The sequence below is a fragment of the Procambarus clarkii genome, chromosome 71 (genome assembly GCF_040958095.1).
Source record: "Procambarus clarkii isolate CNS0578487 chromosome 71, FALCON_Pclarkii_2.0, whole genome shotgun sequence".
In the NCBI taxonomy this organism is placed as follows: Eukaryota; Metazoa; Arthropoda; class Malacostraca; order Decapoda; family Cambaridae; genus Procambarus; species Procambarus clarkii.
In genome coordinates this window covers 18,916,298-18,940,850 of record NC_091220.1, presented here as the reverse complement: position 1 = coordinate 18,940,850, position 24,553 = coordinate 18,916,298, and the positions used below count along the sequence as shown (strand labels likewise).

The 24,553-nt window shown below is 37.7% G+C and overlaps 2 protein-coding genes across 5 annotated transcripts in view; one reads left to right on the top strand and one right to left on the bottom strand.

Annotated features, from left to right (window-relative positions):
- Positions 1-11,000, top strand: part of LOC123745635 (sodium- and chloride-dependent GABA transporter ine) — a 58,202-nt gene extending 47,202 nt beyond the window's left edge. For all 4 annotated transcript variants that reach the window (XM_045726383.2, XM_045726384.2, XM_069312199.1 and 1 more), the window contains 8 exons: positions 8-140; positions 2,105-2,239; positions 3,350-3,578; positions 5,736-5,863; positions 6,138-6,263; positions 7,860-8,060; positions 8,290-8,466; positions 9,450-11,000. In XM_045726383.2, the coding sequence (XP_045582339.1) occupies positions 8-140; positions 2,105-2,239; positions 3,350-3,578; positions 5,736-5,863; positions 6,138-6,263; positions 7,860-8,060; positions 8,290-8,466; positions 9,450-9,680 (1,360 nt within the window). In that variant the 3' untranslated portion in view covers positions 9,681-11,000. The remainder of the gene's footprint in view (positions 1-7; positions 141-2,104; positions 2,240-3,349; positions 3,579-5,735; positions 5,864-6,137; positions 6,264-7,859; positions 8,061-8,289; positions 8,467-9,449) is intronic.
- Positions 11,001-12,763: 1,763 nt separating this feature from the next.
- Positions 12,764-24,329, bottom strand: Plap (phospholipase A2 activator protein). Its single transcript, XM_045726387.2, has 6 exons — positions 23,995-24,329; positions 22,328-22,515; positions 21,807-22,030; positions 21,150-21,310; positions 19,690-19,854; positions 12,764-14,559 (listed from the first exon to the last, which is right to left on the bottom strand). The coding sequence occupies exons 1-6, from the start codon at positions 24,138-24,140 to the stop codon at positions 13,071-13,073; spliced, it is 2,373 nt and encodes a 790-aa protein (XP_045582343.1). The 5' UTR covers positions 24,141-24,329; the 3' UTR covers positions 12,764-13,070.
- Positions 24,330-24,553: the final 224 nt, after the last annotated feature.

Sequence of the window (24,553 nt, the reverse complement as noted above, 5' to 3'; positions counted from 1 at the left end):
CTTACAGTGAAGTAGTTCTACAAAAGAGTGACGGAATTAATGAGATGGGGTCCATGAGGATCGAGTTGCTAGTGGCATTGTTTCTCGCATGGCTTCTTGTCTACTTCTCACTCTGGAAGTCTGTCAAATCTTCAGGTCGTGTGAGTATAACTTAAGATTGCTTTACATATCTACAATTTGTTATCCATAAATTATATCCATAAGTTATCCATATATCCTTAAATTTGAGGATATAACAACATCAATATATCTATTCCCAGCATAGGAGACGGTCGGCCGAGCGGACAGCACACTGGACTTGTGATCCTGTGGTCCCGGGTTCGATCCCGGGCGCCAGCGAGAAACAATGGGCAGAGTTTCTTTCGCCCTATGCCCCTGTTACCTAGCAGTAAAATAGGTACCTGAGTGTTAGTCAGCTGTCATGGGCTGCTTCCTGGGGGTGGAGTCCTGGTCGAGGACCAGGCCGCGGGGACACTAAAGCCCCAAAATCATCTCAAGATAACCTCAAGATGTTATTTCAAACTACTGTTTTTGATGAGGTGGTTCGTGGCATCTTTACATTCATGTCTTGCTGTGATCCATAAACTTCTGTAGGACAGTTGTCAGCACAATTAACTCAAAACCAAATGGGCCCTGGCTCTCGTTCCTATCCACGATGCATGTCCAGTTTCCACTGATATCACCTTCATCAACCTCCTTTTGATTTAAATAACCTTCCATTGTCTGCTATGTCTACTTTTCTCAGGATCTTTTATATAGTGAGAGATCTCATTATGTTTGGGCGGTGTGAAAAGAGACAAGAGAGATATAAAATAATATACACGTGGAAAATGGAGGGCCAGGTACCAAATCTACACAGTAATATATGAACATACTGGAGTGAAAGATATGGAAGAGAATGCAGAATTGGGGCAGTGAAGAGCAGGGGTGTCATAGGCTCAGAGAACACTGTATGAACATTTAGAGGTCCACGGTTGTTTAACATCCTTCCAGCGAGTCTTTTGTCCTTTTATCCCCATGTAGTCTTGTATGGGACTGTATCTAAAGCTTTCTGGTAGTGAACTTGAGGGTAGAGTACATCATCTGCTACACAACTGAACCAGGCAGTAAATTATTGTGTATAAATGCATACGAGAAATGTCCACTAATTTCACAATCCCAATGCACAACATAATGAACATTTATGCACATACTCAGACTTTGATAATAAACATTTTCTAAGAATAAGCACAAGTTGATTAATTGAAGTGTTTTCTTCTCTTCCTGGTTGAATTGTATACAGGAACCAGTCTGGTATAATGGTAGAATGTTGATCAAACCACACACTAAAAGGTGAAGGGACGACGACGTTTCGGTCCGTCCTGGACCATTCTCAAGTCGATTGTCTTGAGAATGGTCATTCGACTTGAGAATGGTCCAGGACGGACCGAAATGTCATCGTCCCTTCACCTTCTAGTGTGTGGTTTGGTCAACATTCTTCAGCCATGTTATTGTGACTCATCGCCTGCGTATGGTAGAATGTTAATAGGGTTGAGTTTGTGAACCCCCCTTTTTTTGTGTTGGTGCTGTCCTCTGGTGATGATTTTCGATATCTATTGGTCAGGCCAGCAAGCATGTAGCTTGGCAGGACTTGGATGGACATTTTATATAAATGGGCTACTCACTTGCATCTCTCTTGCAACAGTATGACCTGACAAGAGAAGTTTTAAAAGACATCAGTTATGCCACTGCGTGATGTTTCCCTGCCCTGTCTGGGTTATACCATTCAGGGGACCAGCAGTGTTATGCCTAAGGAAGCAACTGAGTGAGACAATGCAGAAATATTAAACATTATTATTATTATTACTGCTGAGGAAATCCGTAGGAGCCGTGATGAGGGTTTGAACCTATGCGGTGGGTGTTCGTATGTTCCCACAATTTTCTCATTGACACATCATATTAGTGTGATTACTCTCTGATGATGATTTATTATTATTATTATTATTATTATTATTATTATTATTATTATTATTATTATTATTATCATCATCATCATCATCATTTATTATTATTACTGTACAATATATGACAGAGAATGAACTGGAATTTACGGTGATGTTTATAGGTGGTATATGTGACAGCAACTGTTCCGTACTTGCTGATCGGTGCATTCCTCTGGCGAGCATTGACACTACCGGGTGCCAACAAAGGTCTTCAATACTTCTTTGGACCTCGATGGGAGCTTCTACTGAAAGCTCAGGTATTATAAGTTAATGTTAATGCTTATTATACTCTATTTACTTCAGTTAATGACATTTAAAGGAAGCGAAAGTTGTATCTTCATTGGTACGAGCTTCAGATGATTAAATGATAAATGATAATTTTTTGTTTATCAAAGTGCTACTGTTTACAGCATGGGTAGTGTAGGATGGAATACTGGAAACTTCTTGAAAAATATAGTTTTATTTGACAATATTGCTTTAATATTTTTCTCTCATTGCTGTATAGAAGCATTTTTTATGGAAGTTGCCTATCTTCTTTATATTAGTTTTTTTTCACAGAAAATATTACATAGTTCAGTACAGTATAGAGCAGTTATTTGTTGTTAGTGTGTGTGTGTGTGTGTGTGGGGTCTTTACTCTAAATGAACTATTGGGCTAACCATATTTGCTTCACCAGGATTTCAGTCGAGTGCAAAAAGACACACTTTCCCTTCCCCTCTGGGGTCAATTTGTTGTTCTTTCTACTGTTTTGGGTTACATAAAAATACTGTGCTATACTGTATATAGTGTTTTGTTTGTGTGCCATGTAATAACAAATCTACATCAAAATCTAATTTTTAGTTGAGTAAAACTAAAATAATTTGTTTGTGTATTGTCAAATTTTGACTCCTACAATAAGGGTGATGTAATGTACAGTATGTCTTACTTAATGACCCTTCAGTGTGCTAAACATAATTTGGAATGAGTTAATTTACTATTTTAACAACTGTACAGTACTACCACTTGAGTCTTAGAGGATTGTCTACAAAATGTAATAAGATATATGTTATCATGTACAGAACAGTATTAGCATTTGGCTGACTGGTTAAGTTCTACATATCATGATCATTGGTCCCCCATTATCATCTACTATCATGTTTCTTGTGACCAAACAAAATAATACAAAAAATTGCTAGACAATCATGGACCATAGCAAAGATGTACTTAAGCCAATCAGTACTTAAGGCAATTGTTTCTGGTTCCTGAACCATATTTTGTATTTGGGAATTTTTTCACTGAAAAAGTTCTTTCACTTAATAAACTGAGCACTTTTTATGTGCTCATTTATGTATTAATACCAAAAGTTCATTAATATTTCTTCACATTAGGTGTGGGTAAATGCAGCTGCTCAGAATTTCAACAGTATAGGCATTGCCTTTGGATCAATGATAGCATTTTCATCTTACAACAAGTTCAATAACAACATAGTAGTGGACACCTGGATCATCAGTCTCGTTAATGCATTCACATCATTGTTGGCTGGCATGATCGTCTTCTCTACACTCGGCAATATTGCACTGGAACAAGGGAAAGAGATCGATGATGTTGTTGCGGAAGGTAACTAGACTTTTGTTAAAGATTGAACCATCACTGCCATCACCATCGGATTATGCACTCATCTCTCGTCATCAAATCGATTTATGTTCAAATTGAACACCTCTTTTATCACTTTCATTAGATTTTTAAAGTATTTTCTCCATCTACAGGTACTCCTAATATCGTCTTCAGTATTGAATGCCTCTTTCATCACTTATTAGATTTTCAAAGTATTTTCTCCATCTACTGGTACTCCTAATATTGTCTTCAGCATTGAACATTCCCCTTTTCCTAGCCACCATTCTTCCTCCTCTCTACATTTTCTTTTCTCCATAAGAGCTTCATATTTTTTATTTAACAATTCTTGTGTCTCACACATAAACCTGAAGCAACACTTCATCTTCAAAGGTTCCTATCACACCTCTCATCACACACACTTCAGTAAGGGAGCCGGTCGGCCGAGCGGACAGCACGCTGTACTTATGATCCTGTGGTCCCGGGCGCTGGCGAGAAACAATGGGCAGAGTTTCTTTCACCCTATGCCCCTGTTACCTAGCAGTAAAATAGGTACCTGGGTGTTAGTCAGCTGTCAGCTTCCTTGGGGTGGAGGCCTGGTCGAGGACCTGGCCGCGGGGACACTAAAGCCCCGAAATCATCTCGAGATAACCTCAAGAAGATGGTTTTCTCAATGTGCACACACTGTAGTCAAGCTTTTTTTGTCATTTTACCATTTACTCTGTATCATGTATGTGTCCCAAAGTTTATAATAAGTATTGGTGGTAATGTTTTGTGGAGGAATGATTTGAATATTCTAAGTATGATTTCCCATAGTCTGGGACAGGATGCCTGTTAGGCTTGTTGAGGTCCCACTAGTCTCAGGACAGTCACGTAACTCCCAGGTACGTATATATTTACTGCTATGTAAACGGAGGCATCCGCTGTGAAGAAACAGGAGGAGGAGAAAGCAAATAATGGGAGGATGTTGTTAAAATTTATAGTTTTAAAATACTTTACTATGCTATGCTCATTTAGATATAATGGCAACAGTGTTGAATTTTATTTTATTGAGTTTGATTCTACACAGTTTCCTAATGTCTTCTTCTATGATAAGCAGCTCAGTATCTTTGAAGATGAAGTGTTGCTCCTGGCTTGTGTTTGAGACACACGAATTGTTAAATAAATCCTCACATCTAAGTTTTGGTACGGGTCACTTATTCTTTAGCACAATTATTTCAAACTACTGTATAGTGTTTACCCCTTTGGTGGTGGTCTTGATTCTGATTTTGCATAAAATATTCACTGCAGTCAATCTCCATATTTATATTATTGTTGGAGTTATATTGTCTGTCTGCATTTCTTAAATGTTATGGTGAACTAAGGTTATGAAATGAACTAAGGTTCTTAGACTAAGTCTAAGGTTCTTAGACTAAGTCTAAGGTTCTTAGACTAAGTCTAAGGTTCTTAGACTAAGTCTAAGGTTCTTAGACTAAGTCTAAGGTTCTTAGACTAAGTCTAAGGTTCTTAGACTAAGTCTAAGGTTCTTAGACTAAGTCTAAGGTTCTTAGACTAAGTCTAAGGTTCTTAGACTAAGTCTAAGGTTCTTAGACTAAGTCTAAGGTTCTTAGACTAAGTCTAAGGTTCTTAGACTAAGTCTAAGGTTCTTAGACTAAGTCTAAGGTTCTTAGACTAAGTCTAAGGTTACTGGACTTAGGTTACTGGAACCAGTCAGGTTGGTCAGTGTATATTTGTTGCCTTCATTGTTAATGCAACCCAGGGAAGGGAAGGGAACTATCAGGGGGAAAGTGCCAAGCCATTACGACTATATAGCACTGGGAAGGGGTCAGGATAAGGATTTGTGATGGGACGGGGGAGGAATTGTGTCCAACTACTTGGACGGTTGGGGATTGAATGCCGTCCTGCATGAAGCGAGACCGTTGCTCTACCATCCAGCCCAAGTAGTTGGACTGCAACCCAGGGAGCAAATGGTAATAGGGAATTTAAGATTTAGGAAGGACTGGAATGTTCTGAATTGTCACTATTCCTCAAGGAACAGCTGGGTACAAATAATATTTCTTTATTGTTATTGATGCATTTAATATTCTTAATTCCTAAAAATGACTGTTATTAACATTGCAGAATATATTAAGTTCTCCACAAATATAATCATGTTCTTTACAGGTCCTGGACTAGTGTTCATGGTGTATCCACAAGCTCTGGCCAAGATGCCATATGCCAATCTTTGGGCGATTTTGTTCTTCATGATGCTTCTTATTTTAGGCCTTGACTCACAGTTTGCAACAGTTGAGGTCAGTTTACTGTGTGTATCTGTTTATCACTAATCAGCTCAATCTTTGCTGATGCTTTAAATTCCTTATGCAAAACAATCAATTAAGCTGTTCCCTGTTTTTTTAGAACCAAGTTAATATTTTTTGCATTTATAATCTGTTGTATTCTAGGATGATTCATAAATACCTAAATACAATAGAAATACTGTAACACAATGAGTTTAATGTCTTTGAAGGCTGCATTTCAGAAGTGAAATCTTGCGTTAAAGCATGAATTTGGGTGGTTGTTTTTTAGGTCATCATCACATCTCTTCAGGATGGTTTCCCAAAATGGATTCAGAAATACCTTAGGCATCACGAAGTCTTGGTGTTGGTTGTCTGCCTCGTATCTTTCTTCTTTGGCCTTCCCAATGTCATGCAAGTAAGTTATCAACAGAGAAATTCTATTTGACAGAAGAGTAGCCAGATTAAGACTGACATCTTGAGGTTATCTTGAGATGATTTCGGGGCTTTTTAGTGTCCGCGCGGCCCGGTCCTCGACCAGGTCTCCACCCCCAGGAAGCAGCCCGTGACAGCTGACTAACACCCAGGTACCTATTTACTGCTAGGTAACAGGGGCATAGGGTGAAAGAAACTCTGCCCATTGTTTCTCGCCGGCGCCTGGGATCAAACCCAGGACCACAGGATCACAAGTCCAGTGTGCTGTCCGCTCGGCCGACCGGCTCCCTTGACATAGGTCAATAGTGGATATGTTTTGCGTTGTAAAATATACAACTTCAAAATTATGGCTCTTAAAGGCTATATTTATTTTGGGTAAATAGGGTTGAGGGTACAGTAGGTGGCATTTAAACAGAAGTCAGTAACTTCACAAAGTTTTTAAAATGTCTAAAAAAACAATGCAGGCGATGAGTCACAATAACGTGGCTAAGATATGTTGACCAGACCACACACTAGAAGGTGAAGGGACGACGACATTTCGGTCCATCCTGGACCATTCTCAAGTCGATTGTCTTGAAATGTCATCGTCCCTTCACCTTCTAGTGTGTGGTCTGGTCAACATATTAAAAAAAACAATCTCTCCAAGAACAAATTAGTGCAAGGAAGACCCACGTGATGACTATGAAGTGCACAGTAAACTAGCCTATTCTGATGGTAACAATCAAATACTGTACTACAGTAGGAAAAAATGACTTAAAAAATAATTGTAAATTTTGAAAGTCCTTTCAGTTCAGTATAGTCGAAGAGTATAGAACAATATATTGGCCAGTGACAACACTGAATGAATATTACCAAAGCAATTAATGATTGGTGGGAGAGCATTTTTTCTGCCTGTCTTAGTATTATTTCCACACATAAATGTGCCAACTTATTCATTTCCCTGAATTTATTGAATCCTGTAAATATGGTTTATTATGACTGTGTAAATTCATTCTGTTGTTGAGGAACATTGTATAAAAACCAAGAAATGTTTGTCAGTAATTTAGAAGGTAACACTTTAATGTATAATATTTATGGCATATAGGTATGTAACTACTAGGTAAACATTAGACAACTAAACTATTGTAGGGGTGAGTTGTTGCCTTTCGGGAATGTGCCACCAATAGGACAAAAAAGATACACACTGTATACATTACTGGTTTTGTATATGAAAGTGAAAGAAAGGAATGTAACACATTTTTAATTTTTCAGAAAAATTTGTTTCATAAGCAAAGTCGTTGTTCAATTTTTTCATTCAAAGTAAGAATAAAGTAAGTAATTATGGGTTTCCTATGTAGTACAGCAATTGAGTTATGTCATGACATTTATTCCATCCATTTGAGCTCGGTGTGGAATGCTGCGTGTGTGTTTTCCATTTTATCAGAGATGGGAGCTTCTGTATGAGCTTGACATCTCGTCAATGTCTTGCATTCTGAATCTGCATAACTTATACAGGAAGCATAAATAATGTAAATGCACAGGTTATCAATGTCAGCGGGTTCCAAACCATCAGATGTAATCATTTTATTTTATCTCTCAGGGTGGCATATATTTTTTCCAACTGATTGACTACTACGCTGCAGCAGTGTCGTTAATGTACCTGGCCTTCTTTGAAGTGGCAGCCATTGTATGGTTTTATGGTGCAGATCGGCTAGCAAGAAATGTACGAGAAATGACGGGCCGTTTGCCGTCTAGGTACTTTCGATTTTGTTGGTACTTTGCTGCACCAATGTTGATCTTGGTAAGTCTTGAATATGTGGACTTCGTGTATAAAATTATTTTAAAGTAACTGTTTTAACAAATATGTCATATGCAAATACACTATATCAAGATTCTTAACTCAATAAAACTCTAAACAAAAATTGAACATAATTTACTTCAAAATATATTTTTGATATGTGATATAATTTACTTGATCAATTTATTAAGAATCAAGATTTTATATTTATCTTGTTTTTATATATAAACAGGCCATCTGGATATTTTCAATGGTGGACTACAAGCGACCAACGTATAACAAAGGAGAATACAGCTATCCAGATTGGGCTATTGCTCTTGGCTGGGTGATTGCTGCTCTCTCCATTGTACCAATCCCAATTTTTGCAGTAATAGCTGTTTTTAATGCTAAAGGAACCAATTTATTAGAGGTAGGTTATTAGAATAATCTCATTTTGAAAATAAAAGATAATCCCTGTACAGGTATATTGTAGATACATTCTTGCCAGCACCGAGCTTGTCATGTGAAAAATTCGTCTTGCAAAACAACAAAACTCGTCGGAGGTGTCCGAGAACCAGCGGGAACGCTCGTTAATCAAGCAAAAGCTCATCAGTCAAGACATATTTTTTGCGAGTGGCTTGCTCGTTACTCAAAATGCTCGTAACTGGAGCCGCTCGTCACTCATGGTTCCACTGTATATTGGTTCTCTTCAAAGGGTTTGGTACATGTATAAGTAGATTAAATATTTGTTTATATAATATAATATTGTATTTATTAACAATATTTGTATCATTGTTGCATTTCAAATTTCTTACCAAGATATCATTCAGTGTGTTCATCTACTTTGTAAATGACCATCTGTTTTGTGTGATATATGGAGTGGTGATTGTGACTTTATCCCTGATGGGTGGCAGCTATACAACATTTAGGATCTATTTCATAACAGTGACTATCTATTGCTAGTGTAGACATTGGTGTTAATTTGTTTAATTGTATTAACTTTCCAGTTGAATAATTTCCATACTGAGCAAGTTATCAGAGCACATCACCCTTCCTTCTATTGCATGTTTTCATCTTGCTTAGTTTCGTATATATTCAGTCCTGTACTTGTAGCCTTAGACCCAAGTTGAAACGAGCAGAGCAGAGCAGGGTAAAGCATAACTTGCCCTGCTCTTAATGAAACTTTAAAAAGAAAAAAAAATACTACTAAAATATACTAATATTAAAATATACTATATGGTATATACATTATTCAGTGTGACAGTGTCAGAATATGAAAGTACTTAAGGAAATTCCCGTTTCATTTTTCCTCCGTGGTCTGACACTGTCACATTTTTAATCACGTGTTTATTTTCGTGATATACATACATTATTCAGTGTATATATATATCAATATTTAATTTTTTTCCACAGAAACTGAAGCGTTCCATTCGGTCTTCTATTGATGAATGTCCATGCTGTGGTCGGGCATTCAACTGTTTAGATGAAATGCACACCCATGGAGATGACTGTTTTGATAACCATATGACGTTGGTAGTTTATGGTCCACAAGAGAGTAATGTGGACAACAAAACTGACTATATTGCTAAACAGAGTAGTGAAGAAATTGCTTGCACAAAAATGAATGGGGAAACAAACACATGAAGATCTAATTCAATGGATTGTAAATTGCACTGCATAACAGTACTGTACAGTGTATTAATACATGAATAGAGAATTCAGTATACAACAAAAATTAATATTGAAATAAACTGCTGGATGGTTTGTAACTTTGAAAAAGTTACTCTTGCAAAATGCTCAAAAGCCATATACCATACTGATCACAAAAGTTTATGCTCTCAAACACACGTACTGCTTTTCACTCTGTTGATTGTTAGTTTTATCTCATTTTTGTTTTGCTCATTCATCGTACAATTTCATTTATGCATTTTTATCACACAAACACACACACAGTCTTGTCCGTTTGCAATGCCACTTTAGCTTTTTCTTTATATACTGCCATTTATGTATTCTTTCATAGTGTATTTTTCTCTTCCCTCATTGCTATTTTCCTGTCATTAGGGAAATGACATACAAAATGTTAATATTTGTAATCCTAGACTATTAAATTTCTCAGTACAGTATCAGAATTCACAGATTCTTAAATCTACCATTTTTCTTTTATAATGCAGTATTTTTGCTTGTAGATATTTTAATAAAAGTAATGCATACGTACTGTACTGTATATAATGTATGTGTAAATATATATATATATATATACAGTAGGAATATAAATACACACATACTGCTTATACATGTACATTGACATAAAGATAATGCAGTATATGTCAGCAGCCAGGTTTTGAGTATATCTACCATGGCAGTGTTGAAGAAAAGTATTACGTCTGAATGGTTGACTATTTAAAATAAACATGTTACTTTGGAATATTTTTAAGTGGTTCTTAAAGTAACTAATTAATATAATGTCATTTACAAAATTATTTTACTAGCTTTTTCAGATAATACAAAAATATTTTTGTACTGTATAACGTTTTTAAATTTTTTGTAGCGAATGAGTTTATTACATTGAATCAATATCCGAAGCTTTGTTAAAATGTTTTGCTAATAATAGTATTATTATTATTGTCAATAATGTATTAGGTTAATCCTCAACTGCTCCTATAAATTTAGTTTTGTACAATTTTTAGTCATAGTAAAGCACTAGTTATGCAATATTTCTAGTTTTGTTTATAAATGAATTTAGAAAACTTTAGTAAATTTTTACTGCTGTAACTGGCAATGTGTTTTGTAAACAGTTTGTTATGCGTGGTACAGTATTTACGCTATTTTTTTACACAAGCTTCTTAAAGACTCGGTGTGTATATTTTGTGTGAAAATTTCATATTCATCACCTTAGAAGTGATTCAAAGAATTTTTAAATAAGATTGTCGTAAGATTGAACTTGCAATAAATATTTAAATCCAATACATAATTTATTTTTGCCTGTTTTATCTTATCAGTTCCTGAACCCATTGTCTGTATCCCTTTCCACTATCTGTCATGGCATGGGTATGGGGTGCATAACCAAATCATGCAGGGTAAGAATTGAATATATTTATATATTTATTTTACTGACAGTAATTTTGAAGACTATAAATTATTAGTTTATTTACCATTTAGAAGAATGAACTGGTTTCAGTAACCAAACAAAAACTTGATTTGGTTCAGCGAGAATCTGAAGCAGTTATGCCTGTTCTTCTGTGCCAACATAGTTCATAAGGCATTTTTTTTTCCTAATACTATTTGTATTATGTATCTTCTTTACGGACCAACCATACAGAACTACTACTATTTCTTTCTTTCACATTCTTTCATTGAGTACAAGATAAAGTATAAACAAACATTGGTACATCACAAGCACAGTTCTCCAACTACAATTGGATAAATACTCGCGAAACTTTCATAGAAACAGTAGTGTAGGACAGTCCCCATAGGTGAAGAGGTGGGCCCAACAACTTATTTTTCCCTACCAATAAGAACATACATGTTGGTACATAAAGGTGCACATAATGTATATACACTTAGAGAAAAGGGACTTTGGTTGCAACATGAATCATGTGCTCCAAAAGACAATGGATTTCTTAACATTAGCTAGGAAGTGATGGTAGAAAGGGTGGCGAGGTTATCTCAAGGTGATTTTGGGGCTTTAGTGTCCCCGCGGCCCAGTCCTCGACCAGGCCTCCACCCCCAGGAAGCAGCCCGTGACAGCTGACTAACACCCAGGTACCTATTTTACTGCTAAGTAACAGGGGCATAGGGTGAAAGAAACTTTGCCCATTGTTTCTCGCCGGCGCCCGGGATCGAACCCGGGACCACAGGATCACAAGTCCAGCGTGCTGTCCGCTCGGCCGACCGGCTCCCTATCCAGGGCTACAGTATATTACTACTTCTCAATTTCCATTTTTATGTTCAGCTTTGTACTAATCAAGATATTTATTAGCTACATTCTTTGTCAAGTCTGTCATTTTAAAATAACTATAATTATGAATGGACCCCCTCTTCCGATCCCAAACATAAATCCAGGCAATTGTCTTATTATATACCTAGCTCTCAAAACCATTTTTATCAGTGTTAGGAACTGAAGAAACTATTATATCTGGATGAAAATGAAGTATGGTAGTATCTGGAGAAATATCATCATGGATTCTGAAGATGCAAAAGTACTTATTTGCCTGTTTAGCTTAATTTGCTTCCAAGAGGGAATGTTTGCTGGCAAATAAATCAAAATAGCAAGCTAACTTATTTAAAAAGGGTAGTAGGAAGGCCCATTTCTTAAAAAGGTTTAAAAATCTAAGTACTAGTACTGAATTTTTCAAAATATACAGAAGTGCACCAGATAATCCTGCCTGAAACGCTTTGCGTAATAGTGACTTTAGGCATTGTATATACCAGCTCTATCTATAAATCTATCAATTTTTGTAAAATCTCTTGTATGTATGTACCTTACCTGAATAAACATTTATTATCATTTATCATAATAATAGCTATAAGACAAGGCCCCTAGAGGTAGGTGGATCTCTTCCCCCCCCCCCAAACACACACACACACACACACACACACAAAACCAGGTGACAAAGATGGGGTGCCGGCAATCATTGTTCTTTCCTGTAACTAATTACAACAATAGTTACCAATACAAATATTTAGAAACATGATAAATCAAACCAAAAGGAAATTTAGTGTATAAATAGTTTGAAGTATTTATTTTGTTGCTTTTATTTTTCTTCATACATTTTCCATTTATTACAATACAGTTTTTGTTTTAAATATGAACACTAGCCTTCAGGTGCTGCACACTACAAGAGCACAATCATATTGCTGAATTTCTGTGGTTATGTTAAATATTAACACAACATTCAAATTATACACCAGTTAAATTTACAAGTATGTAAGGCAATTTCATTGCTAATACAAATCTTTTAATATGACATTACAGTATTAAAAGAGCATCTACAGACGATACAAAGTATTGTACACATTACTAGCTCCTCACTGCTAAAGAAGCCGCAGTACGTGTCCAGCACACTCCCCAACTTTAGAAGGTGATGTAATCCCTGATAAGGTTTGTACCACAGACTTTAAATCTAGAGAACCCGCAAGGGAACGACATTCAGTACTGTGATGCAGCAGAGTTCCAATTGCCACAAGAGCACGGAATTGTGCCTCCGGCTCCTTTGAGCACAAGGCCACTGCACCAGCACCACTCAAAACTTGACATTGATTTTCTATATTTCCAGCAGTGCTTAATATAACACTGTAATTGAGAAGTACTGTTGCTGCTGCAATTTCCATATTTTTGTTAGGATATGGCGATATTTCTACTACAGCACGGACCACTTGTTCCCATGCCATTAATAACACACCACGTCCAGGTTCATGGGCAGCCATATTTGTCAGACAACGAAGGGAAAGTAGCTGTGCATTAGTTGATGAAGGCGGTTGAACGAGAGAAATAAGATGGTTAATCAATACTAATCCACGTTCCTTAACTAGCCATTCCTTTTGCATGTGCTCTGACTGTAATGCCAACCTTAACACATCTAGGGCTGGCCACACTTGTTCTACCGGCCACTGCAAGGCAGTTTCCAAGGGAGCCAAAAGTTTTGGATCAGAGTTTTTGGCTACTGACACAGTTCCAACCACCTGTTCAAGCATTTGGCTAGTAAGCTGTTTCTCTGGACTCAACATGGAATTGCACTCTGTTAATTTTGAGAGCATACCGGTAGTATTGCAAGACTCAAACTTTAAAGGTATTAACTGGGGAAAGAAATGAGAGGAGGAAGGAGCGACGCTCAATGCGCCCAGAGTTGATGAACCAGTTGGAATATTCTCTCCGAGACTGCCACTCGATGACCCAGGAATATATCGGCCACTACCTGTGAAAGGGTCGGTATCAAGAGGAGCCGATCCAAGGGATGTACTCGGCTGGTAGCGAGAACCGCCTGTAAATGGATCGGTATACTGACCACTAGCTTCCACTCCTAGAGTCATACCTTTCGTATTATTGATAATAAATGTTGCTACTTGATCCAAAAATTCCTGAGGCAACTCATGATGGTGAATAAAACGTTGAGCAGCAAAATATGGGTCTTCACAAGCATTATAAGGCAGTTTAAGCCGATTACCTTCATCAAGCTCAACATCAAATACAAAGTCATATTCTTTACCCTCATACAACACTTTGCCAGAGGTACTCTGTGACCCTCCAGCACCGCCCACTACCTCGCCCACAGCAGTCCATTGTTGTTCCGAGGCTGACCAAGAATAGCAGTTCACCTTCTCACCCTCACGAACCATCACTGTGTGTCCGTCACGCTTCCCAGGAGCCAGAAGAATCTCTTTACCTGGAAGCTCACTTTTCTTGATACCTCCGAGATCACCTACAGCCATGGTAGACTTGGCAACACTCTCTTCAAATTCCTTTTGACTCTCTGCGTCACCCTGCCGTTCTGCAACATTCGTGAATACACGGCACATACCATCACTGTAAAAAACAGAGTATATTAAACTATGCATTTCTTGAGGAACTTGTTACAATATTACAAAATTATTAATGCTCCATCCAAACCTCTAGCACTGATATTCTTGAATCTTTGCCAGTTGTATCTACAATGGGAACATAAAAGATAGCAAAATTATATGAATAAAATGATTATTAAGAAAAAATTGTAATATAGAATTATTTAAACCACAGCCGAATAAGAATAATCTCGCTAAACCCTAGAATTTACCTTTCCACTTACAGGAAAAAATCTAAGTTTAAGGAATTATGTATATAGTGACCCCCCTCAGTAACCACACTATGCTGCACCAGCAGCCACATTTCCTAGTGATAATGGGATGGGAAAATTTGGTTAGGAAACTCGCTCACTCTCCCCCACCAGCATTCACTCACCTTCTCATGAATGACAAATATGGGAGCTATCTGGAAGTGTTCTGTTTTGTATGCAAAGAACATGAGAGCAACTACAGCATATTGTATATTTATAATAGCATGCTTATCACACGTAATATTGTTCCAGCAACTCCATGAACTTTTAATATTTTGGTACGGTAGTAGGCAATAAATTCTGCATTAAGGAATTCATCTCCATAAGGACTATGGTATAATGATGCTGCATAACAATGATTCAGTTAGCACTATGCACAATGATACTCTGGCTATCCAATGACATAAGATCCACCAGCACAAGCTAAGCTATTGTGCCAACTTTACACATCCTGCTAAAGATAATGCAAAAGTAGTACAGGCAGCCATTGTTCTGTGTGGGAGTTGTGCTCTTTTTTCAAAACCTGTGCAATGCCAAACCCGCACAAATCAAGCTTTAACCCTCAAACCGCGCATATCATATATAAATGATATCAGTGACAAAACCGAAACCGCGCACATCATTTATATATGATTTCGTGTCTAGCGCTATAATTTAAACAACCCGCCTGGGATAGGGGCAGCTATAGTACAGCCACGACTGATAGTTGCCAGATGCCACCTAGAAAAAAAATCCAGGCCAACATTCTTGGGTATTACAGCGTCAGTACTGAGCAAGCCACCAAGGCTGGCGCACGCAGCATGAGCTCACAGCACCGCTGTTCAGCTTGTGACCACAGCATCGCCTACAAATACCATAATATAAATGATACTGCTATTATTTAGCAGTGATAGTATTACTGAAGCCCCCTGACTGTGATAAAACTGACCAGGATTCTGATAATAGCAGGATTGTGGCGATATTTAGCGCTGTGCTCCATGGAGGGAGGCGTAAGGCTGTGCGAGGGAGGGTTGTGGCGTCGTCTTCTGACTGTGTGTGGCCACCATTTATTGACTGCACTCACCATACCAGCTTAGTGGTTCGATATGGTGAACACAAATGTAGATACTTATATATAACGTGTGTATAGAGTGTGATAACAGCGAGAGGAGTAGGTTGGGAGCCGCCATTTTGGTGAGGGAGGAGCGTCGTCTGCACGTCTTGGCATGGTGTTTACTGATGGCCACTATGGTCTTTGGGCACCATACCAGCTTATTTGTTCAGGTATGGTGAATAAAACAGGTAGATACTTATATATAATATGTGTATACTGAATAGCGTAATAACACCACAAACAATATTGTTGAAGGACAAATATTAGTGTGTCTGGCCTTGAGGGTGGCCGCCGATCAGCTGACTGTGTGAGTAGCTACGTCTTTGTGGCCTTTACTCACCATACAAGCTTAGATGTACAGTTATGGTGAACAAAACATGTAAATACGTATATATAATGTCTGTGTATAGTGAATAAATACAGAAAGAGTATTGTAGGAGGTGAATGAGGGTGAGTGAAGTGGTGTTGAGGGAGGGAGTGGCAGTGAGTGGCTCGCTGGTGTTTGGCGGTCACTCCTCATTGCTTTTTGACTCACAAGACCAACTTAGTAGTTCGTTATGGTGTACAAAACATGCAAATACTTATATATAACCTGTGTATATAGTGTAACAACAGCAAAACTATTTGTTTATTGTTTTATGAACATAATAATTGAATCACTAATATGCACACCATAATTTTGAGTACAGCGATGGTTCACACATTTTATAATATAAATATACCACAATTCACTGTATGGAATAATATTACTGCAAAAAACTAAGAAAAAATCAGAGACATTGAAATAATTAGGTAATAATATATTTGTGGCAACTGCCGTCTGACAGCTCGGGCGGAGTAGACCTCATCTGGCGAAGGCTCTGCCAACGCCCCTTTTTTGCCACACTTCTCTACCCTATTGCGGCTAAAATATGCCACCTACGATTTTTTTGTTATTTTTTCCGTGATCAGGGAACAAAAATGAACACTTCTATAAGACGAAAGAATTTTTTGGAATTTTTTTTGTTGTTGCGCCTGTGGGTGTGAATTCCATTTGGGCCCCTAGTGTAACACGGGTTCGGGTTCCTCTCTCTTTACTTCCTTCTTTCTACTCCCTCTACCCGTATTCTTACTTTTATTTCTAAACCAAGGGACTCCAAAACTTTTACCAAAGCCAACTCCACGCCACGTGGTCCTAAGACGATTGACCGACTTAGGATTCTACACCCAGTATGACGTGACCTAAGCTCTGAACAAAACCCTAGAGTCACCTCTGCTGCCACCACCAGACCAGTAATACAAGAGCAATGATCGAGGTCTGGATCGATCACGCTAATTAATCAACCTAGGGGCTTGATCCCCACTATAAACGATGACCTTGAGTGTGGAATAAATTACACGGTAATGATAATTCCGATTCGATGTTAGAATCGGCGCCCAATGCAACTCTGCCTCGTGTGGACCACGTGACCAGGACAAGTATACACATAAGACACATGGAACCAATAAAATGCAAATTAATAACAAATTTAATTTATTAAACGAAAACTAAAACAAAATCTAAATATGTTCACTCCCTATCAATTTAACACTCCCTACTTGACCTGAGTGGCAAATGAGACTATTTCTATACTTAACAATAGCAACTATACCTTGGGCGACCACAGTTCTAGGTGTTGGGCCTGTTCTTGGGGAGAGGTAAGATGTTTGACCTCTCCTAGCTGCTTCCGTGACCACACTGATTTTTTCCTTGTCTGGACTACCCCAGACAGAGTATTGTATTGTTCCGCATCGCTTACCCAGTTACTTTAGCAAGGTTAAGTTATAACAATTATCCTCTGTTTATACTGAATTGATCCAGACTGGTTGAATTATTTTACTGAATTAAATTACAAACATCTAACGGCAGAGCTGTTCCCGATCACAAAAATGGTTATTAAAACTTGTAGAAATAGTAGAAATAGTAGAAATAGTAGACCTGTCAACCCCTGATGACCTATGACCGCCGGTCACTCCGCCTTAAAAGTTAGATCCGATTCGTGACGTCACTGATGGTGACTTAAACTCAATAATTAGAATACTCTTGATATTGTATCCAGTACTATTATACAATATAATTTTAATGCAAAATGAATAAAGGCTAATTTTCTCTAAATTACTGAATACTTATAGGATGATTCATTTTACGCAGCTATGAACAAAGCGTTGGTTATTTCCACCGCGAATTCCCCTGGGGGTCAGGTCACCATGCGGCTCAGCTTCCTATTCTCTTTTGTCGATAAACCACTCTGGATAATTCTTACAACAGCCTAGTTTGTTACACTAGCGGTTTGAGGGTTAATGCAGACGAGATTAAACAGACATCCTAAATACTTGCAAAAGCAAAATTTTTTCAAATTTCTTAATAAATTGCACATCTTAGCATTATTTAATACTCTCCCTCAATTTCCAGCCACAAATATAATCCTGATGTAATTACTTTGGCACACTCTTGAGGTCAGAGCTCCAGAGAGGCAAGGTGAAAGCTGAAGAATGAGTTTAGATGCGTCTCTAATATAGTAACTTCTGTTTAAGCACCCACATGCCATGCCCATGCATTAATACATAAACTATCGGCACACATTCATACACAATCACCACTGGGTCTGACCAGTAATTGGAAGGGTCACTGTACATACAGCCTTGCCACTGACTAAGTACTCCGATAAGCCTGACAATCTTCTTGTCCCTGACAACACTACACTAGAACATGTACAGTATGCTTCACTTCATTATAGCGGTAGATGGTTGGAACAAGTTAAGCGAGAAGGTGGTGGAGGTTAAAAACTGTCAGTAGTTTCAAAGCGTCACACGACAAACAGTACTGGGAAGACAAGACACCACAAACATAGCTCTCTTTCTGTAACTACACTTAGGTAATCACACACACACACACACACACAAAGGTGCCATGATGCAAGAATGTGACCAAAATGTGCAAAATATATAAAAAGTGGCGATTGAAAGCCTGATTCATTGTTGATATTGCAGATAATCCAATAATAAGAGCTTAACCAATACAAGTAAAAAGATCCTTTATTTTTCTAAACTTTGGGTAAAATTAAACAACCACATAAACCACTGTTGACATAACTAAAAAACAATGTCCCTCTTTCCCCACACTGCAATAAAAAATTTAAGTACAGTATACATTTTCCCCTGCTTGGAACTTTCCTATCCTTGAGGGAATGGCCACACAGTTTTTCCAAATATCTCACATGCCTTTAATTGAATGAAAGATATATAATGCATCTGGCACTGTAATCGTGAGGTCACTGACGAAATACCTTCAAGAGCTAAAAAGAGATTGGAATGAACGCCAAAAATGTCTGTCAACATAGTGCACATACTGGCTTTGCTACAGTATACAGAAGTGAAGCCTTAACTACTTGCTTGGATAGGGAAAGAAGAATGTGTGCACAGAATAACAACTGTCCTCTGCATGTGCATTCATGCGAGACAGAAGATGAACATGAAAGGACAGAAGGAAACAACCTTAGAAAAAGCATTAAAATGCTGCCCACAGAACATCTATTATCTCTAGCTCTAAAATTAAACTATTAAGAGAATACTTGCTAAAATTTACAAGAGAATAGTGACATCACTCTGTACTTGTATTCAATATTCAGTACTAAAATAATTAAACAAAATTTATAAATGACTGATTGCTTGCAAACATAGCTGCAGGGGGCTCAACACCATTAATGTAAATGTTTACGTTATTTAATCTTACCTTGATCCACAGATAATATCTGTATTTGGGAGGGCTGCTACAGCCCATACCGACTGTGCAGGCATGTGAATAGTCTGAATACAATTGCCATTGGCTCCCCAAACTCGCATCGTTCGGTCCTCCCCTCCGGTAACAAAGTCTTGTCCTTTGCCCAAGAGACTTATCCTGGAAATGTCAGTGATGAACCCATGTTAGTATATAGGTGGCACAGATATAGTATTTTCTATTCTCCAAACCCAATTATTTTATTATGGCCAAATTTGTACCTCTTTGATACCAGCAAGTATAAATGAGTCAAGAGAATGAGCACATCAGAAATAAAAGTATCAAAAGTTTGAGAAGAACACTGACAAAATACTGACTAATGGGTGTCAGTTTGTAGATACTGAAGTGTACAGAAGGCATAAGTGGTGCTGCAATAGTTGGGCTGGATGGAAGGTGGAATGAGGGAGAAAGGGGTATGTTGTAGCAGTTTAGCTGGATGCAAGGTGGGACTGGATGGAAGTATGTCACATGCTATAATAATTTATAGGATAGATATATTAGTAGCTTAGGTAAGCAATACAGTAGTAATATAAAAAGCCCCTTTCAGAACATGATGCACAGATGTTCCCATTTCCCCCCTTTGAATCCCTGATTCTCTGATGCACAGATCTTTTTATACAACAGTCAGAATGTGATGGGCTCAAGGCAGGGAACCCAAGGTTGGTGTGGATGCTGATGCAGGTAGGGCTCTAAAACCCTTAGAGTGTTTGGGAGTGAGCTTCCTATAACTATGTACTGTGTAGCTACTGTGGTGATCTACAGTGCCTCTGTAGCACCAATATAACCCAACAAAAATTGTTGTATAGATTTGTGTTGCACAGGTGGGAGATATCACTCTGCTGCCCTGACTATCACAATGCTGTTTAATGGAATTTTCAGTTAACTTTCCTCATAAGCATCTCTTACTCACAAAGGAGCTTTTCCATATACACTTCATGTGATTTTTCATTTTCACTTGTCACAGCACAGAGCATATGTAATTTTCACAGCCCTTTCTCAGCCGAGTTTCACACACACAGCAATTACTGTACCAGAATCCTTTGGTTACAGTGCGGGAGACAATTATTGCTCGTTTCCACTGTGTGGGCAACATGCTACCTCAAACATCTTCAAATGTGCCATGAGAAGTCATACATCAGCCTGTACCAGTCATCATTTATGGGCATAAGGATTATAAGAGTAGAAGTGGAAAAGAATAGAAGAATAGGGAGAGAGTAGCCCTTTTAATAAATTACTATATAACCTCATAATAGGATATATTTTTAGAAAATTTTCCCAGTGATTGGAGTTGCTCTTTGAACACTTGAACCAATACAGACGACTATTTAAAAAAAAAAAAATCTTAAAAATTAATCTGCTACAGTATTTAGATTGTAATGGCATGAGAAAAATTTAAGAATGCAATAATCACTTACGAGTAAATGAAATTTGTGTGTCCATAATATGTAGAAAGAGCCTCTCCTGTGATGGCCCACAGAATAACAGAAGCATCATTGGAGCAGGACAGAAAACGCTCTGTATTTAAAACCGCCAGTCCTCGGACACAGTCTTTATGACCAGTAAATGTTCTACATTCCTGCAGGTTATAAAAACAAATCAAAGTTTATTAATAAAATCTACTGTAGTGTATAAAATATTTAAGAATTTTGAGGCAACAAACAAAAAACAAGGAAATTATCAAGTGATTATGGCAAGTAAAACTAAAGCAGGCTTTAGAAAGTTACAACAAAAACAATACTCTTTCAAACTGCAGTAAACTAGATGAATAATAGGCATAATTTAGGGAAACAAAACAAAAGCTCAAATTCACTTTATTAAATGGAAATAAGTTTACGTTAAAGAAGGCATGAAGATAGAAACTAGAAGGGCACTAAGTGGCTAAGCAAATCTTAGATTTGAAAAATATTGACAAATTGTGGACGACAAGAATTACCGTTTTTAACAATTCCAAAGGATTTCAAATTGGGTACGTTTCAAAGATTAAAAAAAAAAATACAGGCATACAAATTGGACGATATTGAATTCCTGGGCAAAGATACAGTAAATTAAACAAAAGATTGCATCAGTCTCACCTTTCCATCTACCCACAACCTGATTGTCTTGTCGGCCGAGGCAGTGAGTATGGCGGTGGATTTCTTATCTCCACTTTCTCCTTTACTTGGCACAAATGTTGCACACCACAAAGGTCCATTGTGCCCCTTTAACTCGTAACTGAACTCCCAGTTGCTCCACACTTTACCGCTGTGGTCCCAAGAACCCGAGATCAACAGCCCATGACCCCAAGCAAGGCATGACACTGTTGACAAAGTTTATATTGTGTAAAAACTATATATTGTACATTAATAAAACTATTTTATTATCTTAAAGATGGATACAGATAAATAAATGAATAACTATACAGTATATCTAATACTTGATATATTGAATTATAATAAAGACATTCTACTATTGAATTAAGCTGTAAATAGAGTAAAATAAGAGGTGTTCATATAGGGACTATAGTTCATGTATGATTATTTCATAAGCCAAATACAGTACGAAGTTAATTTACTTAGAAGATAATAAATTTTCCAACAGAAAAAAAATAATGTACCGGTATCCGAGTGGCCAGTAAGTGCATGCAAAGGTGATCCACCATTCATTGAATAGATCAAGATGGTTGTATCTCTGGATCCTGTCACAACCAAGCCTTCAGGATGGTCACTATCACCCGGCACTACACACACACTTGTCACATACGAAGTATGGCCCTTGTAAACCTGTTGCTCTATATATGATATCCTGGAAATGACAAAAAGTTAATTAAATTATAAAAGAATTATAGAGAACCACACAGAATAATAATAATTTACAATGTACACTAATTAATATATAATAAATAATAAATAAATGTTTATTTAGGTAAGGTACATATATACAAGAGATTTTACAAAGATTGATGGATTTATAGATAGGGCTAGTATATACAATGCCTAAAGCCACCATTACGCAAAGCGTTTCGGGCAGATACAAACCTATCCAATACTACACACCTGCAAGCACACAAGTTGAATAATTGACTAAATGCAGTACCGAGTTGATACAACAGCAGTTTTTAATACACAGCATCATTTTTAGTACACTACTCATCACTGCATTGTGACCAATGAATGGTCAGACAAAGTTTAAATGTTTTCCACCTACGAGCCCTGCTTAACCTATCTAGCAGAAGAACAGCCATTATAAAGAGTGACCCACTCAGCTCCAGGCATATCCTGTATGTCTAAATAGAACTAAACCAAGGCTGAACTTGTGCCTAGCTTGCCAATTATATCAATGTTCTCTTTATTTTCCAAGTAAATATATACACATAATAAATGCATTACAAGTCTCTTATACTTAGAATTTATTATGGCATGCACCTAATAAAGAATAACAATAGGTTATTTGATTAGTTATCAAAGCACTTGCCATTAGATTCTTCACTATTTGGATACCAGTATAGGTCCAGATTATAAAAAATAGCTTTTTGGAATGTATAGTACAGTACAGTGCTCCCCTAAAAATATGGGCTTCTGTATAAAGTATCATTCTAAACAATAAATCATTTATTGTTTAGTGATACTTATTGTTTTAGACATAATAATATAATAATTGCAAACAGAACCAAAATAGCAAATCTAATCCAACCTATCCCAAGTTTAACCTTGAATTGTTGCCGACAGAGGCGGCTAGTGTGCCTAAGCAGAGGTGCCCAAGCCTGACCAAATCCAGCCTATCCTAAGCCTAACCTAATCCAACCTATCCTAAGCCTTACTTAATCTAACCTATTCTTAGCCTAACCTATCCTAACCTAATTTAACTTGAACTAAACCTTACAAATCAAACCTATCCTAAGCCTTGCATATAAATATTTATATTAAAAAAAATTGGCTACATGGTACATTCAACTTTATGAACATATCTTAGGATGTGGCCATGGCTTAGACAAGCACAGCCCGAAGAGTTGCAATAAATATGCACAGATGCAACAAGATTACTTTCGTGATGTCAGTTTAATCTTATTAGGTTAGGTAAGGATAGAATAGGCTAGGTTAGGTTAGATTTGTATTAAAAAAACAACAGAGTAGCAATGGTGTAGCAATACTACAATACTACCAATAATGCTTCGGGTTCGGAGCACTTTCCGAACCCGAATCAATTGGGTTAATGAGTAATTGGCCAATGCTTTGATTGGGTTAAGAGAACCCAAATGCCCAACACAAAGTAGCAGTGGCTCACCCATTGTCCTGAGGAACCCATAGTTTAGCCGTGGTATCTCTGGAAGCTGTGATGATGTGACCTTCCGGTGTGGTGGCCACAGCCCGCACATCCTTTGAGTGTCCCAACAGGTTACAACGGAACTTGTACACGCCACCACTGGCCATTGTACAAGGCTCTTCTGTCAGCCAGTTATAACCGCCTCGAAATGAGCCACGTCAATAGCCCCTGACTACTGGAACTTGAAGAAGTTAAGGAGAGCGACCGCAACAAAGGTCCTCGTAGGCTTAGTCACTATTTGGATCGGTTGTGGTCCGTGGCCGGAGTGACGTGGGTGACAGCCGGGGCGCCTCGACCCCGGACCCGCCACTTTAACTCTGGTGTATAAAGTACATATGGAAGCTGATCAGAATTGCATTTCAATTTGTAAATACACATTAATGACACTTCGAACACTTTATGTAGGGCATACGTAAATCTGTGTATCTATGTATTTACGTATGTAGGTTAGCTTAGCATTTTAAAAGTACCGAATCACCTTCTGTGGTTGATTGTTCAATAAATCGCTGAGCTATATGTT